Raw genomic sequence first — 24,113 nt, forward strand, 5'->3', positions numbered from 1 at the left:
AATCTCTAAACAAGAACAATTCGACACTACAATCTGCTATAGAACAGACGTATTCCACGGTATCAAGATGAAACTGCACAATATTACAGTCATGTTGCTTTTCCGGAGGTATGTAGGCAGCTCCAATGAAACAGCTTCTAGATGCTCTGCTAAGTTTCACCCAGACACTCTCAATGGAAGAGAATCTTCCTTCCGCGATCCGACAAGAGATCACCGCCACGCGAGCCGGTACTGCTAGTGGTATTGCGATCAACTCGGTACACAGTGAATGAATCGCCAAATAGCTGCACAGAGTTAATCTTGTCATTCAACCAGGTTTCAGTTAGAACATAAACGTCATAATTTCCATCCATAACAGCCAAATATACATCGTCGACATTTGTTCCCAATCCTCTCGTATTTTGATAATACACTTGTATCATGTTTGCATCAACCGCGCTTGGTGCACATTGTCCGGGGACGGTGGAAGTAACGAGGTAGGGAACAGCTAACCCGGTCGAGGAAACATTTTACATAGAATGTGTAAAATTTGAAATAAATCGGTTAAGTAATTTGACAGGTAACACCGCAAATCCGTTTTTTTTTTCAGAGACGTTCTACAAAAAGAATGCCTGTCGACATTTTTGCACGAAAAGATTTCAGAATGTTATTGAAATGATATACAAAAGTTTTGGCCAATTCGATTCAGCCTAAGTTCTTAAAAAAATCTCAAAACAGTGATTTTTTTTACGTTGAAACCCCCCTTTTAACATCGTTCACTGGTATTAAGGAATTTGTGGGCACGATATAAGTAAATCAAATGCATTATTGGATCTAATGGGCACTGTTTCAACTCTCCCTTCGGTTTCCCCTACTGTTTTTTGTTACAGAAGTACTGGCTGTAGCCGATGATTCAATATGCTTAAATAAGTTCAAACAAATTAATCTAAACTTGTCTAACAGTTGGATAATATTATGAACCCTACTACCCCATAATTTTAAAAATCAAACAAAGCGTCCCACTGTTAACAGCCTTCCCCTATACACCCAGATAAGCATATGATTTTGTATCTAACCAACCCGCTATCATGCGCTTCACCAAGGCGCGTCAATTCGCGATTAGATTAGAAAAAAAAGTTTGCATACCTTTCGCGGTAGGTAGAGGCCAATTTTGGAAAGCTTGAACCATCACCTTTATTGATTTGATTTTCGTTCGTTTGCTCTAAAATTTTGGCACAATGTGTATTGTTCGCTAAATTTTGCTGTGGTAGGTACTGTAACTGTCTACGAGAATGTGCTTTTCTTTTTGTGTGGAATACTTCAGATGAACATTGCCGGCTTATTCAGTAATCTGATAATTTTAGGAATTAACAGTGAAATAAACTTATCAGTGGTTGTACAGAAAATTATAGGATTTTTTTTTTTTGAATAATTTATATACACCATCTTCTATTTTTGCACGCACTTTCTTGTATGATTTTTGTGCAAGACTTTTTTGTACGGCTTTGCAAAGTAACTTGATATTTATTATTAAAATACATATTTAGATATACCGATTTAACGCTATGGCATTTTTGCACTGATTTTGACAAACAAGCACTCGTTGGAACGGTTATACATCTGGCAATGTTTTGGCAATAATGATTTTATGTATGACCAAATATTTTTCAAGCTAAAACCAATAAGCCAAAGGTGCTTTTTTGATGTCACTATATTCGAGTTTAAATGTACACACCTAGAAAATCAGCGGTTCAACTTTTATTTGAAAGGTATAAAAAAATAATAAATGCAATTCATTGACGCCATTCAGGTAAGAAAATGAGGAAGTGGCTATGATGTGAAAAATCACGAAACCGGCGAAAGAAATGTTTTTTTTTGGTAGTTGCGTCTGGATTTGTACTTGCAAATGATTTCTTCGGTAATCCCGTCGTTGCCATAGTGTGGAATTGAAGTTGTGCATACTGGCTAACGTGATTGCTTAGCTGTGCGACGATCACGTTTGGCCTTCGGAGTATTTTTTTTATTCCTTTTCCTTCTCTTTTTCGATCATGTTTCTTCGATTATCTACTTCAACAACACCTTTAATTATTATATTGTTAACTCGAAATATCTGACGCGCTTTCATTGATGACGAACACTTTCCTTTCACACGAGCATGTAATGTTTTGAACGGAACCTTGAATTGTTTAGAGGCTGATCGAATTCTGGCGCCATCTTGAACAGATGCAATTGCGTTCTTTATGTCCTCTTTACTTTGTTTTGGCGTTTTTCGCACGAAATTACGCATAATTTTTCAAAATAATTCTAATTTACGTTTTAGTAGTGACCTATAGTGCACCCAAACGGCTGACCTATTGTACCCCCAAGCATATGTTTCATGTAGATATCCGTATTTTTTTCAAAAGCAAAAATATCGAAAAACCAACACAATACTCGTGTTAAGTATTAATTTTTACGTAAGAAAAAACTCACTTGACATTTTTTTTACATTGATTAAATGTACTGCACCAAGGACGAAAGACAATGCGCTTTGGCAGAACAACTCACGAAAACATAAACGACGCTGTGACTAATACTACTGATCTGGGAGGGAGAAACAGACACTACGCACGAAGTGTAAATAATAGCACTTGTCAAGAAGCAAGAAAACTTTCGACAGCCAAAATCAATCAAGGTGGGCGACGCATAAATGAGCAAATTTCTTTTTGCGTGTCATTGATGCAAGCGTGTTACCGGCACATGACTTCAATCGTGTGATGGAAAGGATCTTGGGACAGTATAAAATCAGTGAAAGTTTTTTTCCCGGGTGCTTTACATTGATTTGAAGATAAAGTCAGACGACAGTTTGCTTCCAGTACTCGAGTGAAATGGGACAAATTTCGGAACCATGTGTCTAATCTTATACTTTTAAAATAGGATGTTTGTGCCGTTCTTCTCCTTCATTCTACCACGGTTTCCTAAAAAATTGCTTAAACTGAATATTAAAAACCGATACAACATTAAATTCAATCTGAAAAATAGAATTTAATTTTATAAAAATTTAACTAACAGAATCCTTGAATAAGGAAACTCGCCGGTAGAGGCATGTTTATCTGATTTGTGAAATGTTGACCAATGCATAGGTATTTGATAGGTAGATATATATAGGTACGGCTGCAGCCTTGGAACGTAAATGTCCATATAATGAAATAAACGAAAAAACGTTTGATATAACATGTTTTCGTTTTTATATTTCCCCTTTATTCACTACTTAAAAATATTGCCATCCTAAATAAAGTACAGAAAACTGTTTCCACCTTTCTTTTTACATCATCAAACAATTTTAACCGTCGAACTGTCAAATTTAGCCAAGGTTATTTTGCAAATAACTTTCGAAGTGTAAGATTTTAACTAATAGATAGAAATGGAATTTTTTCATGATTCTGATCATCAGATTAAGCTGCATGAGCACCCGAACATTAAAAATATTATGTCGATGTCAAACTTCACGTCGAAGTAACTTGCCAATTTTTTTCGAAGCTTTGTTTATATTTATTAGCATGCATCTAAGCCGTTGATGATTTTCATTTTCGCAGTATACTCTCAAAAGAAACTTTAAACTGGAGAACCATCAAATCTGACTAGCAAGGTGTCACTCATTCTAAAATTGTTAAATCAGTCACAAATTTTTAAAACTTTCTTCGCACGATTTACACCATTATTACTTGTCTTTACTATAGATATGAAAATAGCTTTTATGACATGTTTTAAATAGAAAGATGATATAAATTATTTTAAACCAAAAGGTATTTTTGAATTACCAAAAAACGTGCACGTCACAGCATATTTTTTGATTCCATATTCCCATTTCTTGGAGTAGAGAACATTTACAGCGTCGTCACATTTCCATAACTGGTTTTATAACAAGCATAAAATATATTTTAGGCGTAGTTCATTGAGCTTAATATGTAAATATTATTTGAAATTTTCATATAAAATTAGCGTTTATTTTACATTATAGCAAGATCGCAATATTGTCTTAAAACGATGCTCGAAACTTTTGAACGCATCTAAATTCTTATTCATCATTGAATACATAGAAATACAATTTATTTGATTGTGGCAGCACGGATTACCGAAAAATTTATCTGTCTAATTTCAAAATGGCATTAAAATCACAAAAAAACTTTAATAATATTTACTGCTACACCCAATCTAGACAAAAAATCAAGGAAATTCATCGTTCGGAAACATTTTCAAGCAAGCATATGATAACAATACTCTCATTTCCTCGATGAACACTTTTTTGTGGCTCGGAGTGACAGTTTCGTTCTGGCTGGCTATGACATTCACATTTATTGAGTCTGTTTCTCCCTCCCAGCTACTGATCCACGGTACCAGCCGAAATGACAACATTGTTCATGCCGGCGTGGGCGGTAAAATATGATGATGAGTTATGTTCTATCAATGACCATGCGGTAGACTTGGGTGCAACGCCCAACTCCTGTTTAGCAGAAGGCAAAGGACTCTTCACATTTCCTTTCGATCATGTCCATATGAGCCTGCCTAGTCCTAGTTTTCCGTTCTAAATTTATCTTTGATTCGCTCTAGAATACCTATCCGTCTTTCGATTTCATTCCTTTCGTTTCTCTTAGTCTTAAATTTGCCGAAAATAGCCAACAAAATCGATACAGTAGAACCTTGCGGCAATTGCAACATAGGGGGGCAATAGCGTAGTTGGTAAATCGATTACCTTGTCGGCAGCGCACCTGGGTTCGAGTACAGACCCCGCACATAGGGTTAGAAATTTGTCATAAGAGATTTTTCTAACCGGAAGAGGCGAATGACCTCAATGTTAAAACCTCTATAATCGTAATAATAAAAAAAAGATATTTGGCTGCTTTTACGGAGATATTAAACGTTTTAATGATAATTGTCAACACTTTATTTTTCGTGTTTCCATGTCAATTACCATACACTATGATACAATTAAAGTCCTAATGATATTTGAATAGTCAAGGTTTTATGAAACCAGAAGTAACATTAAGGAAACTAAATGTAGCAATTCCTTCCAAAGAACCTATCACGATACTTTACTGGAAAGTCCGGTCATTTTTTCGCTTACGTTCCACAACCAGCGAGCCGTTTCTTCATCCCGCCCAGCCTTGCTAGGTTTCTTTTCGGTACAATCTCTGAAAAAATGTTATATGTGTTTCATATATTTTCTACTATCTGTTTATGATCGATGACTTACGCGTAGTATTTCCCGCTTTCGTTTGCCAAATCTCCATCCAGAGCTACGTAGAGGCTTGTTTGGGCACCGGACCGGGGTGTTTTGAAGGCCAGTCGCAGGAGTGGTTTCACTAGTTTGCTGAAATTGGTGTGTGATTAAAACTTTTTTTTCATGATACAGATGACCGATACTCACTGCTCGAGTAGGAAAAATAATGATCCCATGTGTCGAGGCAGTTCAGTGTCAACCGTTCCCGGGTGGACCTGTTGAGAAAAGTATCGGAGAGATTTGTTGAATGAATCGCCTAAAAGTAACTACGAATTATTTGAAAATCTGTGAAATTTTCAAAACAAATTGATTTTTTGTTTATCACCATTAAGTGAGCAGTTTTGAGCATCTAGATTTCATGAAAACACGTGAGATACTCACCGCATAAGTAGTCACTTTGGTTCCCTCCAACCGCTTGGCCAACTCCCGTGTAAACAGTACATTTGCCAGTTTACTCTGACAATAGGCTGTCACTTGGTTGTAGGATTTTTCGCTGTTCAAATCCACCTTATTGATCGAGCCGTACTCGTGCGCAAGGCTGGACAAATTCACGATCCGACTCGGGGCGGACGCTTTCAAACGATCCAGCAGCAAGTTCGTCAGCAGAAAGTGACCCAAATGGTTAACACCCAGTTGCATCTCAAATCCGTCCTTGGTTAGTGCTTTCGGGCAGGCCATCACCCCCGCGTTGTTGATCAGAATGTCTAAGCGGGGTTCTTCGGCTAGAAATCTGAATTATTTTGTTATTGGTTTGATTGATGATAGTAACTACTAGCTACTTACTTCTTTGAGAAATTCCTCACCGATTCTAGCGAGGAAAGGTCAAGTTCTCGAACATGAATGTTGCTCTGACCAGTCTGCTGTATGAGCTCTGTTCGTGCTTGGTTTGCTTTATCCAGAGATCGACAGGCAATGTAGACTTTTGCGCCGCGTTTCAGCAACTCCTTGGCGGTTTCCTTACCGATGCCCGTGTTTGCTCCGGTTATTACTATCACTTTGCCATCGCAGCGTGTTGGTTTTCTAAATTGACCTCCTTCGATGAAGAGTCTATGTAATTTTGATGATTAAATCATAGTAGGATAGTTTGTGGTGAAATATTTTATTCTATTAGAACAAATACTGATCTAACAAAATTGATTATGTGGAATATAAAGCCAAGTTCCTTTTATTTTTTAGTTTAGCATTCGCTTCTGCTGTTTCATAAAAGCTGGGAACCGACTAGACGTGCAGTAATCAAAATAGGAAGCTGAAATAGTTTTGTAGTCAATTATCTTTCAGGTTTATGTGAGAAATCTCTAGTCCTACAAAGAATGTCAATCTTTCTGGTAGCTTTCTGTATAATGTATAACTAGTGCTTCATTCACTTTTATTGTTTTTACATGTTGATTTTTTATAATAGAAGATATATTTTGCATTGAGTTTAGTATTCTGTATCATGACGTGCAGGGCCGGCGGAACACCTTTTTCCCGAGTGGGTAGTAAGATTCGAAGTGATTTCTCCTCGTACTGATGAAAGTTTAGATATGGCGTGTGTAAATGAAAATGAAAATTCCCTCATAATATCTGGTGGCTATTTGGAAACACAGGGCTGTTTGTCCGACGGCGAAAATGTGTTCATTGAATACTACACCCAAAATCCAACGGGCATGTTTCAATTACTTTTGGGTAAGATTCTATTGCCTTTTTGGTAACAGACCACGAAATTGCGCATTGCGGTATTAAACTCATATTACCGCAAAGGTAGTAAACGGCGGAATGACGATGTAGGATAATTCGATAGATTTCTATAATAGTATTAGTATCGAGTCAAACCAGCTGGAGTTCTGGCGGACTTCTACCCAAATTCAGGCTGGAATCTGCACCAATTTTGGCAGAAATAGGCGGAATTACGGATTTTTATAGGGTAACTTGGATAGTGAAAGAAAAATTTTAGGCAGTTTTCGAATCCGGCCTAGTTTCCGGATCCGACACAGCTCCCGAGCTGGACCAGTTCCCAAATTTGAACCTCCTAGTTCCTAATCCGGACCAGTTTCCGGATCCGGACAAGTTTCCGAATCTGGACCAATACCCGGTAATGGACCAGTCCCTGGATCTAGCCCATCTCCTTTTCCCCTTAGCAGGTCAGGACTTGAACCAGGCCCAGATTTGGTGCTTAGATCCAGACAAGAGTCTGGATCTGGACTCTCGGATCGGATACGTGGATTTAAACTATATGTCTTGCTTTCCGTACATTATGGGATTGATGTTTTGTGCAGTCGCTACCTTGCTGTTGACGTTCGTGATAGAAAAAAAAATCTATTTAACCACGAACGAAATACCCCACCACTATTCCGAGTCAGTTTTTTTCTGACTGTACTTTGAAGCTAGCTGAGTGTGAGGCTATCTCCAGCGACCGACATCCTTTCAGGCTTAGTGGAGGTCGATTTGAATATTTCTCCGATGGCAAAAATAATACCAATAAGTCTCATTTTCGATACAAATTATATCTAATACAACCGGCCTCCGGATGGTTTACTTCCCAAAGACAAGCCATTTAACATCATCGATAAATCGCGTGATCCAACTAAACAATACTCGACCGTGTACGAAAAAGTATTTTGTCTGCGTACCCGCCCGGGAAGTAGAGATTGATGGTGTAATCTCCTAAAAAGGTCTTGATTGCGAAATAGGGGGTGGCTCCTTCCAGACCCCTGTGCTTCAGTCAGTGTAAATTCTGGTATGCAAGCATCTCTGGTCGTGCATCTAGTGTTCTACACACCAAAAAAACTCAATATTACCGCTGAGGTATTTCGAAACTTACTACAATCTAACAAACCGTAATTGACGAAATGACGAAATATAACCGTGTTCTCTTTAATTTTACATGAATGATGTACTTTCCAAGCGTAGTGCCATAAAATTACACATTTTGAACAAACGCCATATGTGGAGTAAAATTACGTGACGCAAAATTCAAAGACATGTTAAATTAAAATCAAATGTAAAACTATTACATTTTTGATGCTCGTATAGTCATGGTCAAGAGACGTAAATTTACACGATTTTTTCTAGTTGTGTAGTGCCAGATCTGCGTTAAACGAATCCCTTCGGCCTGGTTCTAGTCCGAGATATGCTGGCTATCCTCCAAATTTATTTATATCTACTCTTTTGGTTGACTTACTAACAGGTACCTGCAAATGTGATCCCAAGAGTTCCAAGCGGATCCAAGGAGGCCAGTTGGCGATCCGGTTCATGATGCCCTGATAGTGGTCTTCCGTATGCCACAAAGCTACAAGTTTAATTTCTTTTTTTCCTTGTCATTTTTCTCTGATTGTTCTCGGATGCGGTCTCTGCTACTGATGTTGGGATGAACAATCTTTTGCCTTCCTTAGGGACCATCCATAAATGACGTAGCATTATATGGGGGAGGGGGGAGTTTTGTATTTTGTGATGATGTGGGACGACAGGGGGGGGGGGGGTAGGGGGTCATGTCATGCTATGTAGCTTTTTTAAAGGGGAATAGGGGTTGACCTGCTGTCACGACAATCTTACCCGTTTCATCTAACTAACATCGTATTTGATTTTTTTGAATTGTTTACGATGACAACGAGGAGGGTGAGGGTTACCGTCAAGCTACGTAATTATCAGGGGGGGTATATGGAATTTTGTGACGAAATGCTACGATGGGGGAGGGGGGTGTTAAAAATCACTCAAAAAATGCTACGTCATTTATGGATCATCCCTTATACAAAGTCTACTGATTGTCTAGTGATTATTTCTCCTTGCTTCAATTTTTAATCAAGTGATTATTCATGTTGAAAAATTACAAATTGTTTATATTGTCCTTAAAAATATTTCTAACTGAATCCCATAGTCTGAATAAAATTGCATATATTATTTTTTATCTATCGATCTGAACTTAATGTTTTAAGATGTAGGTGTGTCAAAATGTATTTCCATGAGTATAAATATAATAAATAATTCAAATTTCAAATAAATCCAAATTATTTATTTATTAAATTTAAATTGTAAAGCAAAGAAATTTGTATCTGAATCAAAATATGCAATTGTTTTACATCGAGGATTTCCAACGCAAGAATTTTGTGCGAAAAAAAAACACATACGTGGTTTATCTCAGGTTTTGATTTGTTCCAAACTTTCGAGTGGGTGATTCCCCCTGGTAATTTTCAAGTGGGTAGTACTACCCATACTACTCACGCATTCCGCTGGCCCTGATGACGTGTTGATTTACTACTGGGTGTTCTAGAGATACTGTGAATTATCCAATTATAACAACCCGGAAAGTCCGGATTCTTGTACTTCGCTTCGGTAATGAAAAAGAGCATTTTTTTAGAGAAAAATCGATTTATATCTCCAAGCACATATCATTCATCATTGGGATCTTCAGAAAAGTTATGTGTTTTGCCGATATCTAAAACTTTCTAAGACATACCAATGTAGAATAAAAAGAATCCAGAAAAACTGCTATGAAGCGCAAACATGGTCGTCCCGCAGCTAAGCAACCACGTGAGCCGGAATGCACAACTTCTATTCCACACTCTGTCGACGACGAGGGCGCCGAAGAAGTAATTAGCAAGTACAAAATCAGACGCAATTGCGGAACAATTCGCATTTTTTAACATTTCCCTACATGGTTTCATGATTTTTCACATCATATGCCACTTCCTCAACTTCTTACCTCAATTACGTCAATAAATACTATTTATTATACGTGTTATTAATTTTTACAACATCTGCAGTCTTTATACTCTTCAAATAAAAGTGGGACTGCTGATTTTCTAGGCTTGCACATGTACATCATTTTGTTTAACCTTGAATAAACTAACCTATCGTACCCCCAGATTTTAAAAACGTTAAAAAAGGTATCTTCGCCTTAATATATGTAGCTTGAAAAATAAAAAAAAACTTTTAAGACAGAACGTGGCATGAATTAAAAAAAAAAACACCCACTTAAACTGCAGCTGGGGAGAGTAGGTTCCAGTTTTATGTTTTAGAACTGTCAAAATTATGAATCTAAAACTGAACCGCTCCAAAACTTGTCCGTTACCTGACATGAAATTATTTCCTCAATCTATCGAACCTGAAGCAACAACGAGAACGGCAGCGTACACCAGTTTTAAAGCTTGAAACAAAACTGTTCGTAATAATAAAACAAAACCCTCTGCTGGGGATGTGATTGTTTTCGTTTCATTTCCACTTTTAAACTTCACATACATACATTGGTCAGGAGGCATTACTTTTGGGTTGACTACCTCGAATCGCTACAGATAAGCTTCGCCACTTTTTGAAACAAACTGAAACTGCTCCAACATAACTCAATCCACTCGCCCACCAAAATCTCCAACCAGCATCCGTCTTTCAGCAGACAAAAATACACTTCAGTCCGTCCGTACATTCGAAATATGTGTACGTTGTGCCAATAGACTTATTACCCTACGTACCTACGAATCTAAAACATTTTGCCATGAGAATTTCGTCCTTATCAACCAAACGCACAGTTGCGCGACTTAGAATAAAAGGTGGACTAAAGTCAAAATTTTACCGCATCGGTTCAAACAGGACGATTATATGTAACTTTGGTATGCTGAATTCGTTTTAATTATTACAACATATCGAAAATAAACATTTACTATTCATTAGGGTGCCTCAAAAATATCTATTTTATGGAAACTCTTCTTAAATTATTTGTATATTAATTTTCATGCGCTTAATATTTTTTTTTATATTACCCAGTGATGCGAAATTTCAAAATCAGTTACCTATTTCTGCTTGTATTTACCGAAACCAACATTCAGATTCACCGCCTCCCTTATTCATTAACTTTCCACCTGTCTGAAATTTCATGCAGAATCGAATGCTTGAATGCAGAGGAAATATAAATTCCTTCACCAACTAAAGCATTCATTTGTTATTATTTGGACAATTTGAAGGCAGAAGTTGGCATCTTCTACATTTTCGAGCATAAGTGAACTGCGTAATCTATATCTGGTGCACTTTTGCATAATAATTCCTCTCAGAGCTAGCATAGAAACAGTTTGCTTCTGAAACCGAACATTTCCGAGCTTGAATGCGCTGCGTCGGGAGAACGAATGACGAGGGAAACGAACTAAAAATTTCATTCATCGCATCGGGCATGAATTGAATTTCGCTTCCATTCAAGTTCACGCAGGGATGTCAATTTGTTTAAGCTCATTAACACTTGTTAAAAAAAACCTTCGTTTTACATTAGGGTGGCTCAAAAAATTGTTGTTGAGGTTCATAATTTTTTAAAGAAATTTTTGTGCACTTAATTCCTTTTTTAGTTCTGGAATATATTAGAAAATTACTTTAGTACTTATTAGGGTGGCTCCAAAGTAAGTATTTCGTCTTCACGAGTATGATTTTTTCAATAATAATTAGGGAAGGAATTTGAAATTTATGTTCAATGTTGAAGCGATTTGCTTTACAGCTAATGAGCTGGTGCTTCAGAAATGATTATTTAGTTTTTATGGTTTAAATAAGATGTGTTCGAATAGTTTTGGAATTTCTAATTCATTATTAGGTTACTTGATATGAAAACTGAGTGAACTACAAAACATTTGAGCATCTCAGTAGAATGCTTAATTATATTCACTAATCAACAGAATGGTTAACGAAAGTTCTTTTTTCGCATTTTAAAGAGAAAATTAAAAGCTTTCGAATGGGTATAGTGTAATCGTAGATATTCACGGCCGTCGTTGTTGTTATGGCTTTAGAAGTTTGAATTCAATAAAAGTTTATGATAAACAGTTATCTAAACCATAACTAAACCACCTAGACTTATTTTTGGTGATTTTAAGATATAATTCAATCACATGGATAATTTTGGTGAAGTAATGCAATGCATAAAATCAACCGTTTCTTCGAAAAACGAAAATAACCGGAAGTAGTTCGCAAGACCAAATTTTGCAAAAAACACTTGAGTTATGCCCTTCAAAAAGCTGTGAAAAATTCATGTTACGCCCAATTCACTTAAAATCTTGCAAAAATGTCTCTGATTGCTTAGCTGATGCGGAAAAAATACTAGCAAGAATATCGTGGAACCTTATCTGGACTTAAGTCCGGGCTCGTCCAGTGTGCAACGCACATTCAAACAAAAAAATAAATTAATTTTTCCCAACGCAACTCACACACGTCGCACCCTGATGTGTTGAACTCAATCCAAACCCACCCTGTCACCCACATTGCAAATAACGATAACGATTGCAAATAACGATATAACCATCATGTTGCTCGTTTGTCAAGCGAGCGACGAATGATTGAACGGACACGCTGCACCTCTATTTATAAGCTTCCTGTATTTGATTTAGTCATTTAGGTGCGAGTATGTGCAAATGCTATTGTTGCTGAAAATCCACAGCAAAAATTATACGGTCCGGACAACTTTATAACTTTTCGTACTTGATTCCTATTGCTGCCTCGTAAACTTTTCAATTTTACCTATTTTTAATAGACTACTTTTATTGAACAGACATTATATATTCAACAATATTTAAGTTAGGCGTTTCTGAATCGGTGTATAGTGCATAAATAATTAAAATTATTGATAGCGAAATTATAAGCGTACAAACCTTAAATAGTTTCGTTACATAGGAGAGATTTCAGATTTTAGAATGACACCTAGCCCCAAATAACTAAGCAAGACATTTTTAATATCAAATACGCATCCACCAGCACCTGCTTCGTGACATTGTTCCTTTTCGAATATTGTTTATGACCCGAGACAAATTCTTCACGTTCAAGGCATTGAATTGAAAGGCTCAAATACACAAATTTCATTTTCGATTTTATCACTGTCCTCAATTGTGCCCCCTGTAGGTAACGGAATCGCTTTGTGAATATCTTCAATGCACTAGGTGGAAAACTTTTCCGAACATGCCTCATTCGAATCATCAAACGTAATCTTCGGATGTTTCTTACTTCCAGGTTTTATACGAATTATTGTTATCCAGGAAAAATCTGGAGTCTCACATCGGGATGTCACCAAAAATACGGTGCTAACCGTACTACAGTACGGAATATCCGCCATGCAACAGATTACTGTTTATACTGTGCCTACAAGAAACAATCAGGACAATGAAGAAAAATTTAGTTGTCAGAATACATGGGTTGTGACAAAGTGCAACTCTCCCATGGACGTCGAACCAGCGTCAATATTTAAGGCATTTAGTCACGGTACCGGATAATGTTCCCACCAAATTCAAGTTTCCACAGATTGATTCGTCAGGAAACTGATAATCTGGCAAGCAATTTGCAGACGCGGACTCACACCCATGCTTTATATCGCCAGCAAGGATCTGGAGAAATGTAATCTAGCTTTCATAAATACTCACAAAGATCTAGTGAGGTTTTTGTCAGATTGGACAGCAGGGAGATGCTCCAGTGATACCGCGATAATGAGGCGGATTTCGTCAACAAGGGTATCAATACAGCCAACTGTTCCTCTATTCGACCTAATCGAAACGTATTGGACAATTATCAAGCGCAGGTTGAAGAAATCTGAAGAAAGTTCGTGATTTCATTCACATTTTTCACCTCAAAAACATTTTGAAGCCTTTCTCAAGCTGCTGGAGAAGTTTCTAAATGTTTAGAGCTTTCAGCAAGGCTAGACGGAAAGCAAAGGATTTAGTCGCTAATCGGGGGATGAAAACTGACAGTTTAGTGAACATACTTAAATCGATTTTATGGTTCTTATTCAGTTACAGGTTTTCACTTTCTTCTATAGTGTCAGCATTGCAGATTTTTAATAACGTAGGATATGTTTTATATACATAACCAGAATACAACAGAACAACAAAAAGACGCACTAATTATTCCGTACGTAGTACCCACAGTATATGTATTGCTGGTACTGTTCACGTTACTAAATTAAAATTTCTTTCCAGAAAAATATACTTTAAAATCACGTTCGGTGAATAACCCCTCAATACATCCATACCGTTCAGGGTATAGCGGAAGAGCCTACACTTAGACAGGGAATACCGGGAAAACTATAGCCATAAAGGTACACATTCCCAAACCTAGAATCGATTGGAATGCTTTTCGATACCGTTAGGTAGTTACCTGAACAATTTGAACCCTACAAAGGCGGCCACCGAGAATGCAACAATATGCACGAACAGAATCATCTTTTTAGTTTATTGTTAAAATTCCGGGCAGTAACTTAGAACGACTAAAACAGAACAGAGCCGCAATCTATATGCGAAGGTGATGAGCTTCACTGTAACACTAAATTTACAAACGGGTTCACGTTGTCGTTTTCGGCTCCAGCTAGTAGTACGAGCGCTTCTCACCCACGTAGGTTTCTCAGTGTAGGGGAATTATGGGTAAAACTGTCCACTCTCATTTTGGGGCCAATTGAATTTACATCGGTATTCCAAATGTCATAAATATTATGACATTCATCGAAACGTACACGCCGCACCAACAGCTTACTAAACGCCGCTCTAAGGTTGCCAGCAAGTTTTTTTGTGTAACTAGTACTTGTATTTGCTATTTGCAGTAGTAATAAGCCTCTTATTTTAGTTTAAACGAAAAGACAATTTTTAAAACAGAATTTGATTGATAAGTATAGCTCATTAAACCAATTTTGTCAATTCTGTAATCTAAAAATAGTTTTTGAATTTTACTGAACGTGATGAATTTGACAGTATACCACTTGCATCTGGTATACTCAACCTTCACAAAACGATGTATAACGCAGGGCTGGAACAACTTGTTTACTCATTCAGCCCTTCGTTATGCAAATTAGCAACATTATGACAGATTAGCTAAGCGCGGTGTTTTATGAAGCGCGGCCGTTCCTTTCGATCAGGAAACGCCGCGTAGAATTTTGGGGAAATGCGCTAATATAAACAAAACATACCAATGCAACGTTTGTAACCGTCAGGTTGTTTTTGTTTTTGTAGATTTTTAGGTTTTGCCCGAGCAAAAAATTTCCAAATTACCTCCATTCTATATCACCATCGCTTGAAGACGAGTTTTAGCCTCTCAACATTTTTATTGTTGTTATGTGACTTCTAGACGAATGAATTATATTAGTAGAGAATACAGAAAGTTTGTAATTCTGCTCTTAACAATTACAATGACATGAAAGGTTGCCATAATGCTCGCAAAGCATAGTCGAACTAGTCGATCACTATGGGGTGTTACGGTTTTACTCCCGGGGTCTGCAAGATGACAGTTTTTGCAACCAATAATTTTTATTGGAATTCATGTCCTGACAAATTTATGCCTTGTTGAATACCATCCAAACAAAAATTAATTGTAGAAAATATAATTTTATCTATTCTGTTGTATTTCAGAAAAAGGTTCACCTGAAGGTGTCGGTTTCACCCAAAATTCCCCTACTCGTTGAAGGCCAGGGCCAGTCGAATTTTTTATGTGCTATGAAACCGTGACTAGGACAAATTTGGGTTTGTTTTCGTTGCTACGAATGTCGCACTTTTGACCCTGTTAGTCATTTTGCTCGCTTTTAGACTGTTTCATCTAGGTTTCACACAGATAAGATGCTAGCCTTACTGTGTTTATTGTTAACGCCGGCAAGCGTAGAAATATAATCCATAATAAGTAAGTTATGTATTGCTTCCGTCCAATAGTTGCTTGTCTTCTTCTTTTCGATGGCTTTTCTCAACTGTTTTTGAAACTGTCGAATGGTTTTTCTTCTGTGCCTTTATGTGTCTGATGTACTATAGATTACTGGTATGTACTGAAGCGACATACCTAAAGCATCCTACTACCTCATTAGGTGCTGAGAATATTAGGTATAGTGGATTAAAATATGGTATACGAGACGTGTGACATTCAAATTTGTCTTCTTTGTGTGTCTGCGCTGTACTGACAGATGTAATCAATATATAGATTGACTAATTAGTAGGCAAATCACGTTAAGCATTTATTGGATTTAGAATATGCGATAGTCGTTAAAATTTGATGATTTATGCTTTGGGGAAAAGAGTGGGGATCATTCCGAACAATCACTTTAGGTGTCGAGTCACTCGCATGTCGCATGACGCATGAGTATTTCAGGTGACATAAAAGTCTGTTTGAAATTTAATTAATTGGTGTTTGTTCTATTTGCGCTTTTTTCAAGCACTTCTTGTTATAAACGTTATCTTCTAAAAGTTTTGTAGTATTGATAATGTAATACGTAAAAGTTCACTTATGAGTTTTTTTTACTTGATTAGGCATGTTTGCGTTAGCTTGAAGGTGCCAATTTTTGTTTGCTTTGCATTTTAAATTTCTTAGAACTAGAGGATAACACACTGATATTTTTTAAATTGAAACTAAGGAAAATTTACAGCTATCTCAAAACTAGGGATACATTTCGATGTACAAGAGAGGGAAATATTATGGTAGTCAATTAGAGCGATTTTTATGCGTAATGGTAAAGTTGGGCATTTTTGTAGGAGATTATTTCATTTTGCAATTAAAATTAGGAAACACAGGGAGGGCTAATGTACTTCGGGAAGATATTTAGGGGGGTGAATTCTTACATCTGGGTAGCAGCAAGACAAACGAGAGACGGTGGGCAATGATGCCAGGGTGAAGAAAAATAAAAACATTTAATTTCAGGCAAACGGCATTAATTACAGGCTCGGACAGGAGATTCTTCCAGAAGATTTCGTAGTACGACCAGATGCGAAGCAGCAATACACCGTGTTGCTCGTGTAATGTTTACACTGTAGGTCCTATATTTGTTGACGTATACGACATGGATGTTTTGGTGTACGGTACAGACGATAACGAAGATTGCGGCTTGTCGGTACATCTCGAACCGGGACATTGGCAGGTCTTTCTCTGGGTCAAAGAGAATCCAATAGCTGAGATCGGGCAAAACAATATTCGGCGCATGCCCAGAGAATATCTTTATTGATGACCAAAAACCTTTATTTATAATACACTCGATGTTATACATTGGTGTTTGTGAATGACCCCTCACGGTGTCTTTTTTTAACAACTTTATGCAAAAAAATTCAGCATCTCTGAAACTTCAGGTTATGAAAGAATGGGCTTTCCCCTTTCATTTGAAACCAAAATCAAAATAATCCGTCGGGGGGTCTAGAGCAACTTTTTTTTTTGAAGTTTTTTTTTCTTGAAAACATAGATTTTACAATGGAACTAGTTCATATTTCTGCCCCTAGATGGTGTTTTAGACATTCGAACAACACTAAAAGTGAAAATCTGATAGATTATTTAATTGTCTACAACTTTGTTACCAACTAAAAACCGATTTGAAATTATCCCGAAAAGTAGTTTAATATTTTAACGAATTCTAAGTCTAAGTTAGTTTCACAGAAGACCTAGTGGTTTGTTAATTCACAAGCACTTTTTTTATTTGCCAAATAGTTGTGTTTAGTTCAATAGTGAATTCAGCGGAATTTGAGAGCTTGGAAAGTCATCTTTTTGCTGAAAATTATAATTCCCTGATACAGGGCACCATTCATATTTTTGGGATGAGAAGTTTTAGATAAGTGTTGACCAAACTAGTATGATATTAATATTCTTTTCCATGATGGTAAGTGATTCCTCCCGCAGAAACAGCCTTTTCAATTATGTATGCCATCTTCTTCATTTTTTCGATTGTTTTCAGGGATGACTGATAACTATTCTTACATGAATCTCCTACTCTGTTAGCATCTTCGTATAAAATTGACTTGTTCTGAACTTCAACCTTTATATTTGAACAAACTCAATGAAACATTTAACGCACCATTGCAATATTTCGCGGATTTCATTGCAACACTTGGTTCAAAACGCTTATTATCCGTTTTCAAAATTAACTCAATGTGACAAACAGTGAACAAAAAACTTTGAGTTTTTGGATCAAGATATTTTTTTTGGGATATATTCTAGGACTTCTATGTATATAAGGTTATTGTTGTTCTCAAATCATATTTTGTTTTCAAAAGTAATACATATCGCATAATCTAGGATCAATTTAGTAACGATATCTCGCATAATTGATAGGAAATGGCCGTAAAATCCAACTGCCACAATATGCTTTGCGGAGAAAATTTGAATAAATCATTTCACACTAGCCACTAATTTGGACAGTTACTGCTATGGTTTGCGTTAAACTAGAAACGGTGTGTCCCAACATTTCGTCTTGAACGGAATTATAACAGCTGACTTAAGCGATCATAACCTAAATTATACGATGTATGGTCCTTTCTAAAACACCCGTGTAACAAAACATAAATGTAAGCAAACCCTTGTAACCAAGCAATACCTTCCGATGAATGGTAGTCCCTTCGAACCTATCGGGAAAGATTACAAACCAAAAGCACAAATAGTTTTCTGACTCTGTCAAACATCCTAATTTTCAGAAGTTCAATTAGAATTGTCAACATAACCCCGTCTAATATTTTTATGCCACTAAATCCAATTATTTTTTTTTGGTAATATAATAAGTGCGAGAAAACATATTTCCAAACCACTAGGCCTCGTGTGAAACTATCTTAGATATAACTTTGTTAAAATCTTAAACAACTTTTCCGGATGATTTCAGATCAATTTTTAGTGGTCAACAAACTTGTAGACAATTAAATTTTCTATCAAATTCTCACTTTTAGTGTTGTTCGAATGTATAAAGCACCATCTAGGGACAGAAATATGAACTATCTCCAGTAGTAAAACTTATATTGTTACGAAAAAAACTTCAAAAAAAAAAAAGTTGCTCTGGACCCCCCGACGGATTATTTTGATCTTAGTTTCAAATGAAAGGGGAAAGCCCATTCTTTCATATTCCGAAGTTTCAGAGATGCTGAATTTTTTTGCATAAAATTGTTCTAATAAATACACCGTGCCCTTACTTTTTTTTACATAACTTGATAAATATCGTAGATAAAGCTTTATCTGTTGAAGCAAAGCAAGACGAAGCAACACGATTTAGTATGCAGGCCCGTAGCCAGGAGTTTATTTCGGGAGGGGCTTAAAAAATTATTGTATAAAGCTTTTTTTTAATTTCGATTATAGAGGTTTTAACCTTGTGGTTATTCGCCTCTTTTTGGGTTAAAAAAATTTCTTTAGAAAAATTTCTAACCCCATATGTGCGGGATTGATGAACGAACCGTGATGAGCTGCGTACAAGGCAATTGATTTACCAACTACGCTTTACCCGCCCCTGCATAAAGCTTTTAGTTCTAATTACTTCATATTGTCACTAGAAACAAAAACGAAAAGCCAAATCTAAGACAATCCATGTTCTTTGTCACAAGAAAGACTGTAGTACATTATTGATGTTAAATTTGATTTTTATTATTTATTTTTATTTACAAATTACAATTTACTCTCGTTGCAACAATGGATATTCTAGAGTTCTCAGTATTTATGCGCTAACCGAATATGACAATCCTTGACGGTGCTGGAAAACGCAAGGTGTTCTAAGCTACACGTTTAAAAGGTGTAGAAGACGCTAAATCGAAATGAGTAGAAAAATATCCATAAAATGTTCGATCGAAGAGAATGTCGAAATTTGCACAAAATCTTCTGATTTAGCAAACGAATTGTAGATGGTTCAACTTCTATTTTCTTGATCTGGCGTCCTGTAACTATTACCAGTTCTAATGCATATGCATTAGATGCTAACATAATTTTTTGACATACCCCAGTTAGGAAGGAGGATCTTTGGTGATCAATAGGATCAAAATATATGGGTCATTCCGCGTCTGATTTACAATCAAAATTTGAAGTCCTTCCAATTTTTTTTTCTTGCATTCATTACCTAAAATAATTGACACGTATCTTTTATTTTGGCTGAATATGATTTTTTTTCAAGTTATTAGTTTTTGAACTTTTGAAGTTTATAACATTGATCATTTTTCAATCACTTATAACTCGGAAACGATTCGATATATGAAAAAAATTAAATAAAAAAGTTGTGTACTCAATGAGCTTACTGAAAAAAAAATGCAATTTCTTTATGAAATTTGCAATTGTTTGAAACAAATTTAATTTTTTTTAAGTTGGACCAATTTTTTTACTTATTATTTTCTTTAAATATTAAGAATCATGTTAAAATAATTGTGCAAAAATTTGGGAGTGGATATCAAAATACTTTGCGAGATATTACAATTATAAACTTAAAACAAGGCAATTTTACACCAAACGCCTAGTGATAGGCCTATTGTAATTGAAATATCTCGTAAAATACTTCGAATTTCTTTCTGAAATTTGTACACAATCTTCTCGATATAATTATAAACTATTTGAAAAAGCTAAAAAGATTTTTTTGGCTCTACCCTGAAAAAAAATTATTTGTTACTAATATTTGCATAATACATAAATTTTTTAACAAAAACAAATATTACAAAAAAAAATCCGCCGAAATCTTTCGAAAACGCAGCTTTTATTATTTAATGCTTTTTTCCAGAAATCTTATAGTTTCTCAGTTATCAGGGAATGAAAAATGTCCAATTCTATTAAATTTATAAAACTTTAAAAAATCACTATATTATTAAAAGTCGATATTTGTATGTATATGATTTATGGACTCCCAAACGGCTTAACCAATTGCCGTAAAAATTTATGCATAGTAGGAATTTGTTATGGAGCGTGTTTGTGTGCTATTGGTGGGGATTATCTGCCTACAAGATGGCGCTTCGGAACAAATTGTGTTTTCCTCCTATTTCGTTGAAAGTCGCATCAAAAAAAAAATCAAATTCAGCCTAAGTAAAAAAATCGTGTCTATAATTTTCAGCTAAAGAATGCAAAAAGACTGGAGGGAACTAAAATTATAGTTGTAAATCGTGGAATGACTCGCATTCTGCAAATTGAAGACTTTTTTTGGGGGTATTCTAATGTTAAAAGCATATATTTTTTTAAAGTCCCCCGAAATCAAATTTATTTTGATTACATAACTATATTAAGAAGATTATGTGAAAATTTCAGAATGGAACTCGAAGTGTTTTACGAGATATTTCAGTTATAACAGGCCTTTCACTGGGCGTTTAGTGTAAAATTGCCTTGTTTTATGTTTATAATTGTAATATCTCGCAAAGAATTCCACTGCGAAATTTTTACACAATCTTTTTAACATAATTTTAATACTTAAAGAAAATAATAAATAAAAAATTTGGTCCAACCTTAAAAAAATTCAATTTGTTTCAAGTAATTGCAAATTTCATAAGTTATATAACAAAAAAATTGTGATTTAATTTGGTAAGCTTATTTGAAAACGCAATTTTTTTTATTTAATATTTTTTTCATATATCGAGTCGTTTCCGAGTTAGAGATTGAAAAATCTTCAATTTTATAGACTTCAAAAGTTCAAAAGCGAATAACTTGAAAAAAATATAATATTAAGCCAAACCAAAAAATACGCGTCAATTATTTTTAGCTAAAGAATGTAAGAAAACATTTTGGAAGAAATAGAAATTTTGGTTGTAAAACTTACGTGGAATGACTTATGTATTTCAATGATTTAATCAACTAAAGGTAACTGCCCGGAATTTAATCTATTCAAGAAAATTGTCCACAAATCGAATGAAAATCACTTAACACAGTTACTACTATCATCTAATTTACGTAAAATTTTACTAAATGCTTCATTGCTGACAACATAACTAGAAACTATAAATGTGAACAAGCTCAATAATTTCAGCATCTTTTAATTTCGATACATAGAAGGGAATACATCGCACTTACTTCCCCTCGATTTCAATTTATTGATTCCTTTTTGCTTTTTTTCTCCGTGATGTCTTATCATCTTATTCCATAAAGACCAAAAATAAAACGAAAGACTGTAATATAATGAAAACATGAAATCGAAACAATAATCCCACCTTATTGACTTATAGACTCAACTAGTTACAACATTTTAGTCGCTCTCCGTGATAACCTACTGATGTCTGATCAATCTATCGACACGTCGTTTTCAAACTTACATAGGCATTAATTATAAACCATCGAAAGCGACTAAAATGCTGGTGGTGGTTGCAACATTTAGTTTATTATGGTTGATTGACTAATATGTGGTTTAGCATCAATTGATCAATTGACATCCGAAGGAAAGTAAGTCACGTCAGTTAGTCCTACCGCTACTGTGTACGTTCATATAAACAAAATTAGTAATATACGATTCGTGGGTTGATGAACACCTCAGGAAAACCGCTGGTTTACCACTTTTTGGCTTGTTTACTTTTTCACGTTTTTCTTGCTTATTGTTCGATTTTCCAGACTAACAGTGTTTCAATACGGCCAGCATTCCTCACATAAAATGAAATTGAGTGTCAATAGAAATACTATTGCATTAAAATGATGCGAAAATAAAAAAAACTGTCGTCTCGGCTACAACTATGTTATCAGCTAATTGAAATGTTTTTGTTTAGCACGCTTGAGTGAGATGCCTGACGTTTATATTAAGCGTACAGTGCTCTAATCTATTACAAAAATCCAATTTGCGTATGATTTAACTAACTTTCTTTATTCAGGCCAATATCTAGCATAAAATGAGTTTTGTTAGATGCCATTACTAGCGATAAATGTAAATTTTGGGACAGTTTTTATACTCAGTTTTCAATGAAACTCCCAATTTTTTATTATATAATTCGTTTATTTGAGTCGGTTCAATGCGTTAGCTAAATGAAGCCTTGAGCCTTTAAGATATTTCCACGATGTAAACAATGAAAATGATAAAACGCTAATGGTTGTCCAACAGATCTCGTGCGATTGACCTGTTTACTGACTGAGAAATATTTTTCATAACCAACCGCGTCTTGGTGGTCGTTCATATCTATCATGTACACTTCCGTATTATTATCGTGGTAACTGCCATGTCCACTGTTAATTTTGAGATACTAGACGCAGTTTTTGCCGTCAATATTATATGAACAGCAGCCACAAATTTGGCAATTGTTTGTTTTTCAGGTAATCGTATTGGAGACTATGGATGTGCAAAGATGTAACGTGTATAATGATACTATCGCATTGCGTTTTGTACATGCAGGGTCAGCTAGGACGAAATCCTAGCTGACCCTGCCCGTCTAATTCCTAGATGTGTCCTTTATAATAAATTCCATTTTTTCCAAATGTGACAGGAACCTTTTAATGGCCACGGTTCAAATAAGTTAAGTTTGTTTATTGGGGCTTTAACCTCCTGGTCGTTCGCCCGCGGTTCAAGTAAGTGGTATCAGATCTTGTAGCCGAACATTGATTTTCTCATCATCCATATATATGAGAATCAACCACGTGTTACAAGTTGCAAAATGACTGGTTTCGCCTGGGTTTATTTGTTCAATAACATAAGTACTGAATGCCTGACAAGGTAGAACTCGTTAAAGGCGAAGTTCGTAAGCATAACCTCTATTTTCACCTTCAGCAAATATTTCCCATCATGAAATTCGGTTATACAAAAATTCCGGAAGTCAATAGCCTCCACGTTTGGCTGGAGCACCACTTCTTGCTTCTGCGATTCAATCATCCGACGGATAACCTCAGCAAGAATTAAAGTAACAGTTTCTTTTGTTCTTCCGACGAGTCACACAATATGAAAGGAAGTGTGTTATCAGACTCGGCATACTGAGTAGATATCGTGACCGATGTCTTCGGTGGCTCGAAATAGTAATCTTCCTCACCATTCTCCCATTAATTTGTTGAAACCAAACAAGATACAATTTTTTTACGAGTTACCGAAAAACATGTTGCTTCTTAAATTTATTTTTGAAAAATTGGGGGGGGGGGCTTTAGCCCCCTAGCCCCCCCTCTGGCTACGTGCCTGTTAGTATGTCATGATTACAGTATATATAGAGAAATACACATTCATAGTTTATACGTTGACTAGGTTGGTCGTAAAATCCTTTTTATTCCAAGTGGTTATGGGCCCAGGAATACACCAAATAGCCTAGCAATGACGAAA

The 24,113-nt window shown here is 35.8% G+C and overlaps 1 protein-coding gene across 1 annotated transcript; it reads right to left on the minus strand.

Moving 5' to 3' along the window:
• Nucleotides 1–3,946: 3,946 nt before the first annotated feature.
• On the minus strand, nucleotides 3,947–14,498 carry LOC131691491 (retinol dehydrogenase 12-like). Its single transcript, XM_058977930.1, has 6 exons — nucleotides 14,321–14,498; nucleotides 6,023–6,286; nucleotides 5,621–5,969; nucleotides 5,387–5,454; nucleotides 5,213–5,329; nucleotides 3,947–5,150 (listed from the first exon to the last, which is right to left on the minus strand). The coding sequence occupies exons 1-6, from the start codon at nucleotides 14,383–14,385 to the stop codon at nucleotides 5,042–5,044; spliced, it is 972 nt and encodes a 323-aa protein (XP_058833913.1). The 5' UTR covers nucleotides 14,386–14,498; the 3' UTR covers nucleotides 3,947–5,041.
• Nucleotides 14,499–24,113: the final 9,615 nt, after the last annotated feature.

This window comes from Topomyia yanbarensis, chromosome 3 (genome assembly GCF_030247195.1).
Source record: "Topomyia yanbarensis strain Yona2022 chromosome 3, ASM3024719v1, whole genome shotgun sequence".
NCBI classification, from domain to species: domain Eukaryota; kingdom Metazoa; phylum Arthropoda; class Insecta; order Diptera; family Culicidae; genus Topomyia; species Topomyia yanbarensis.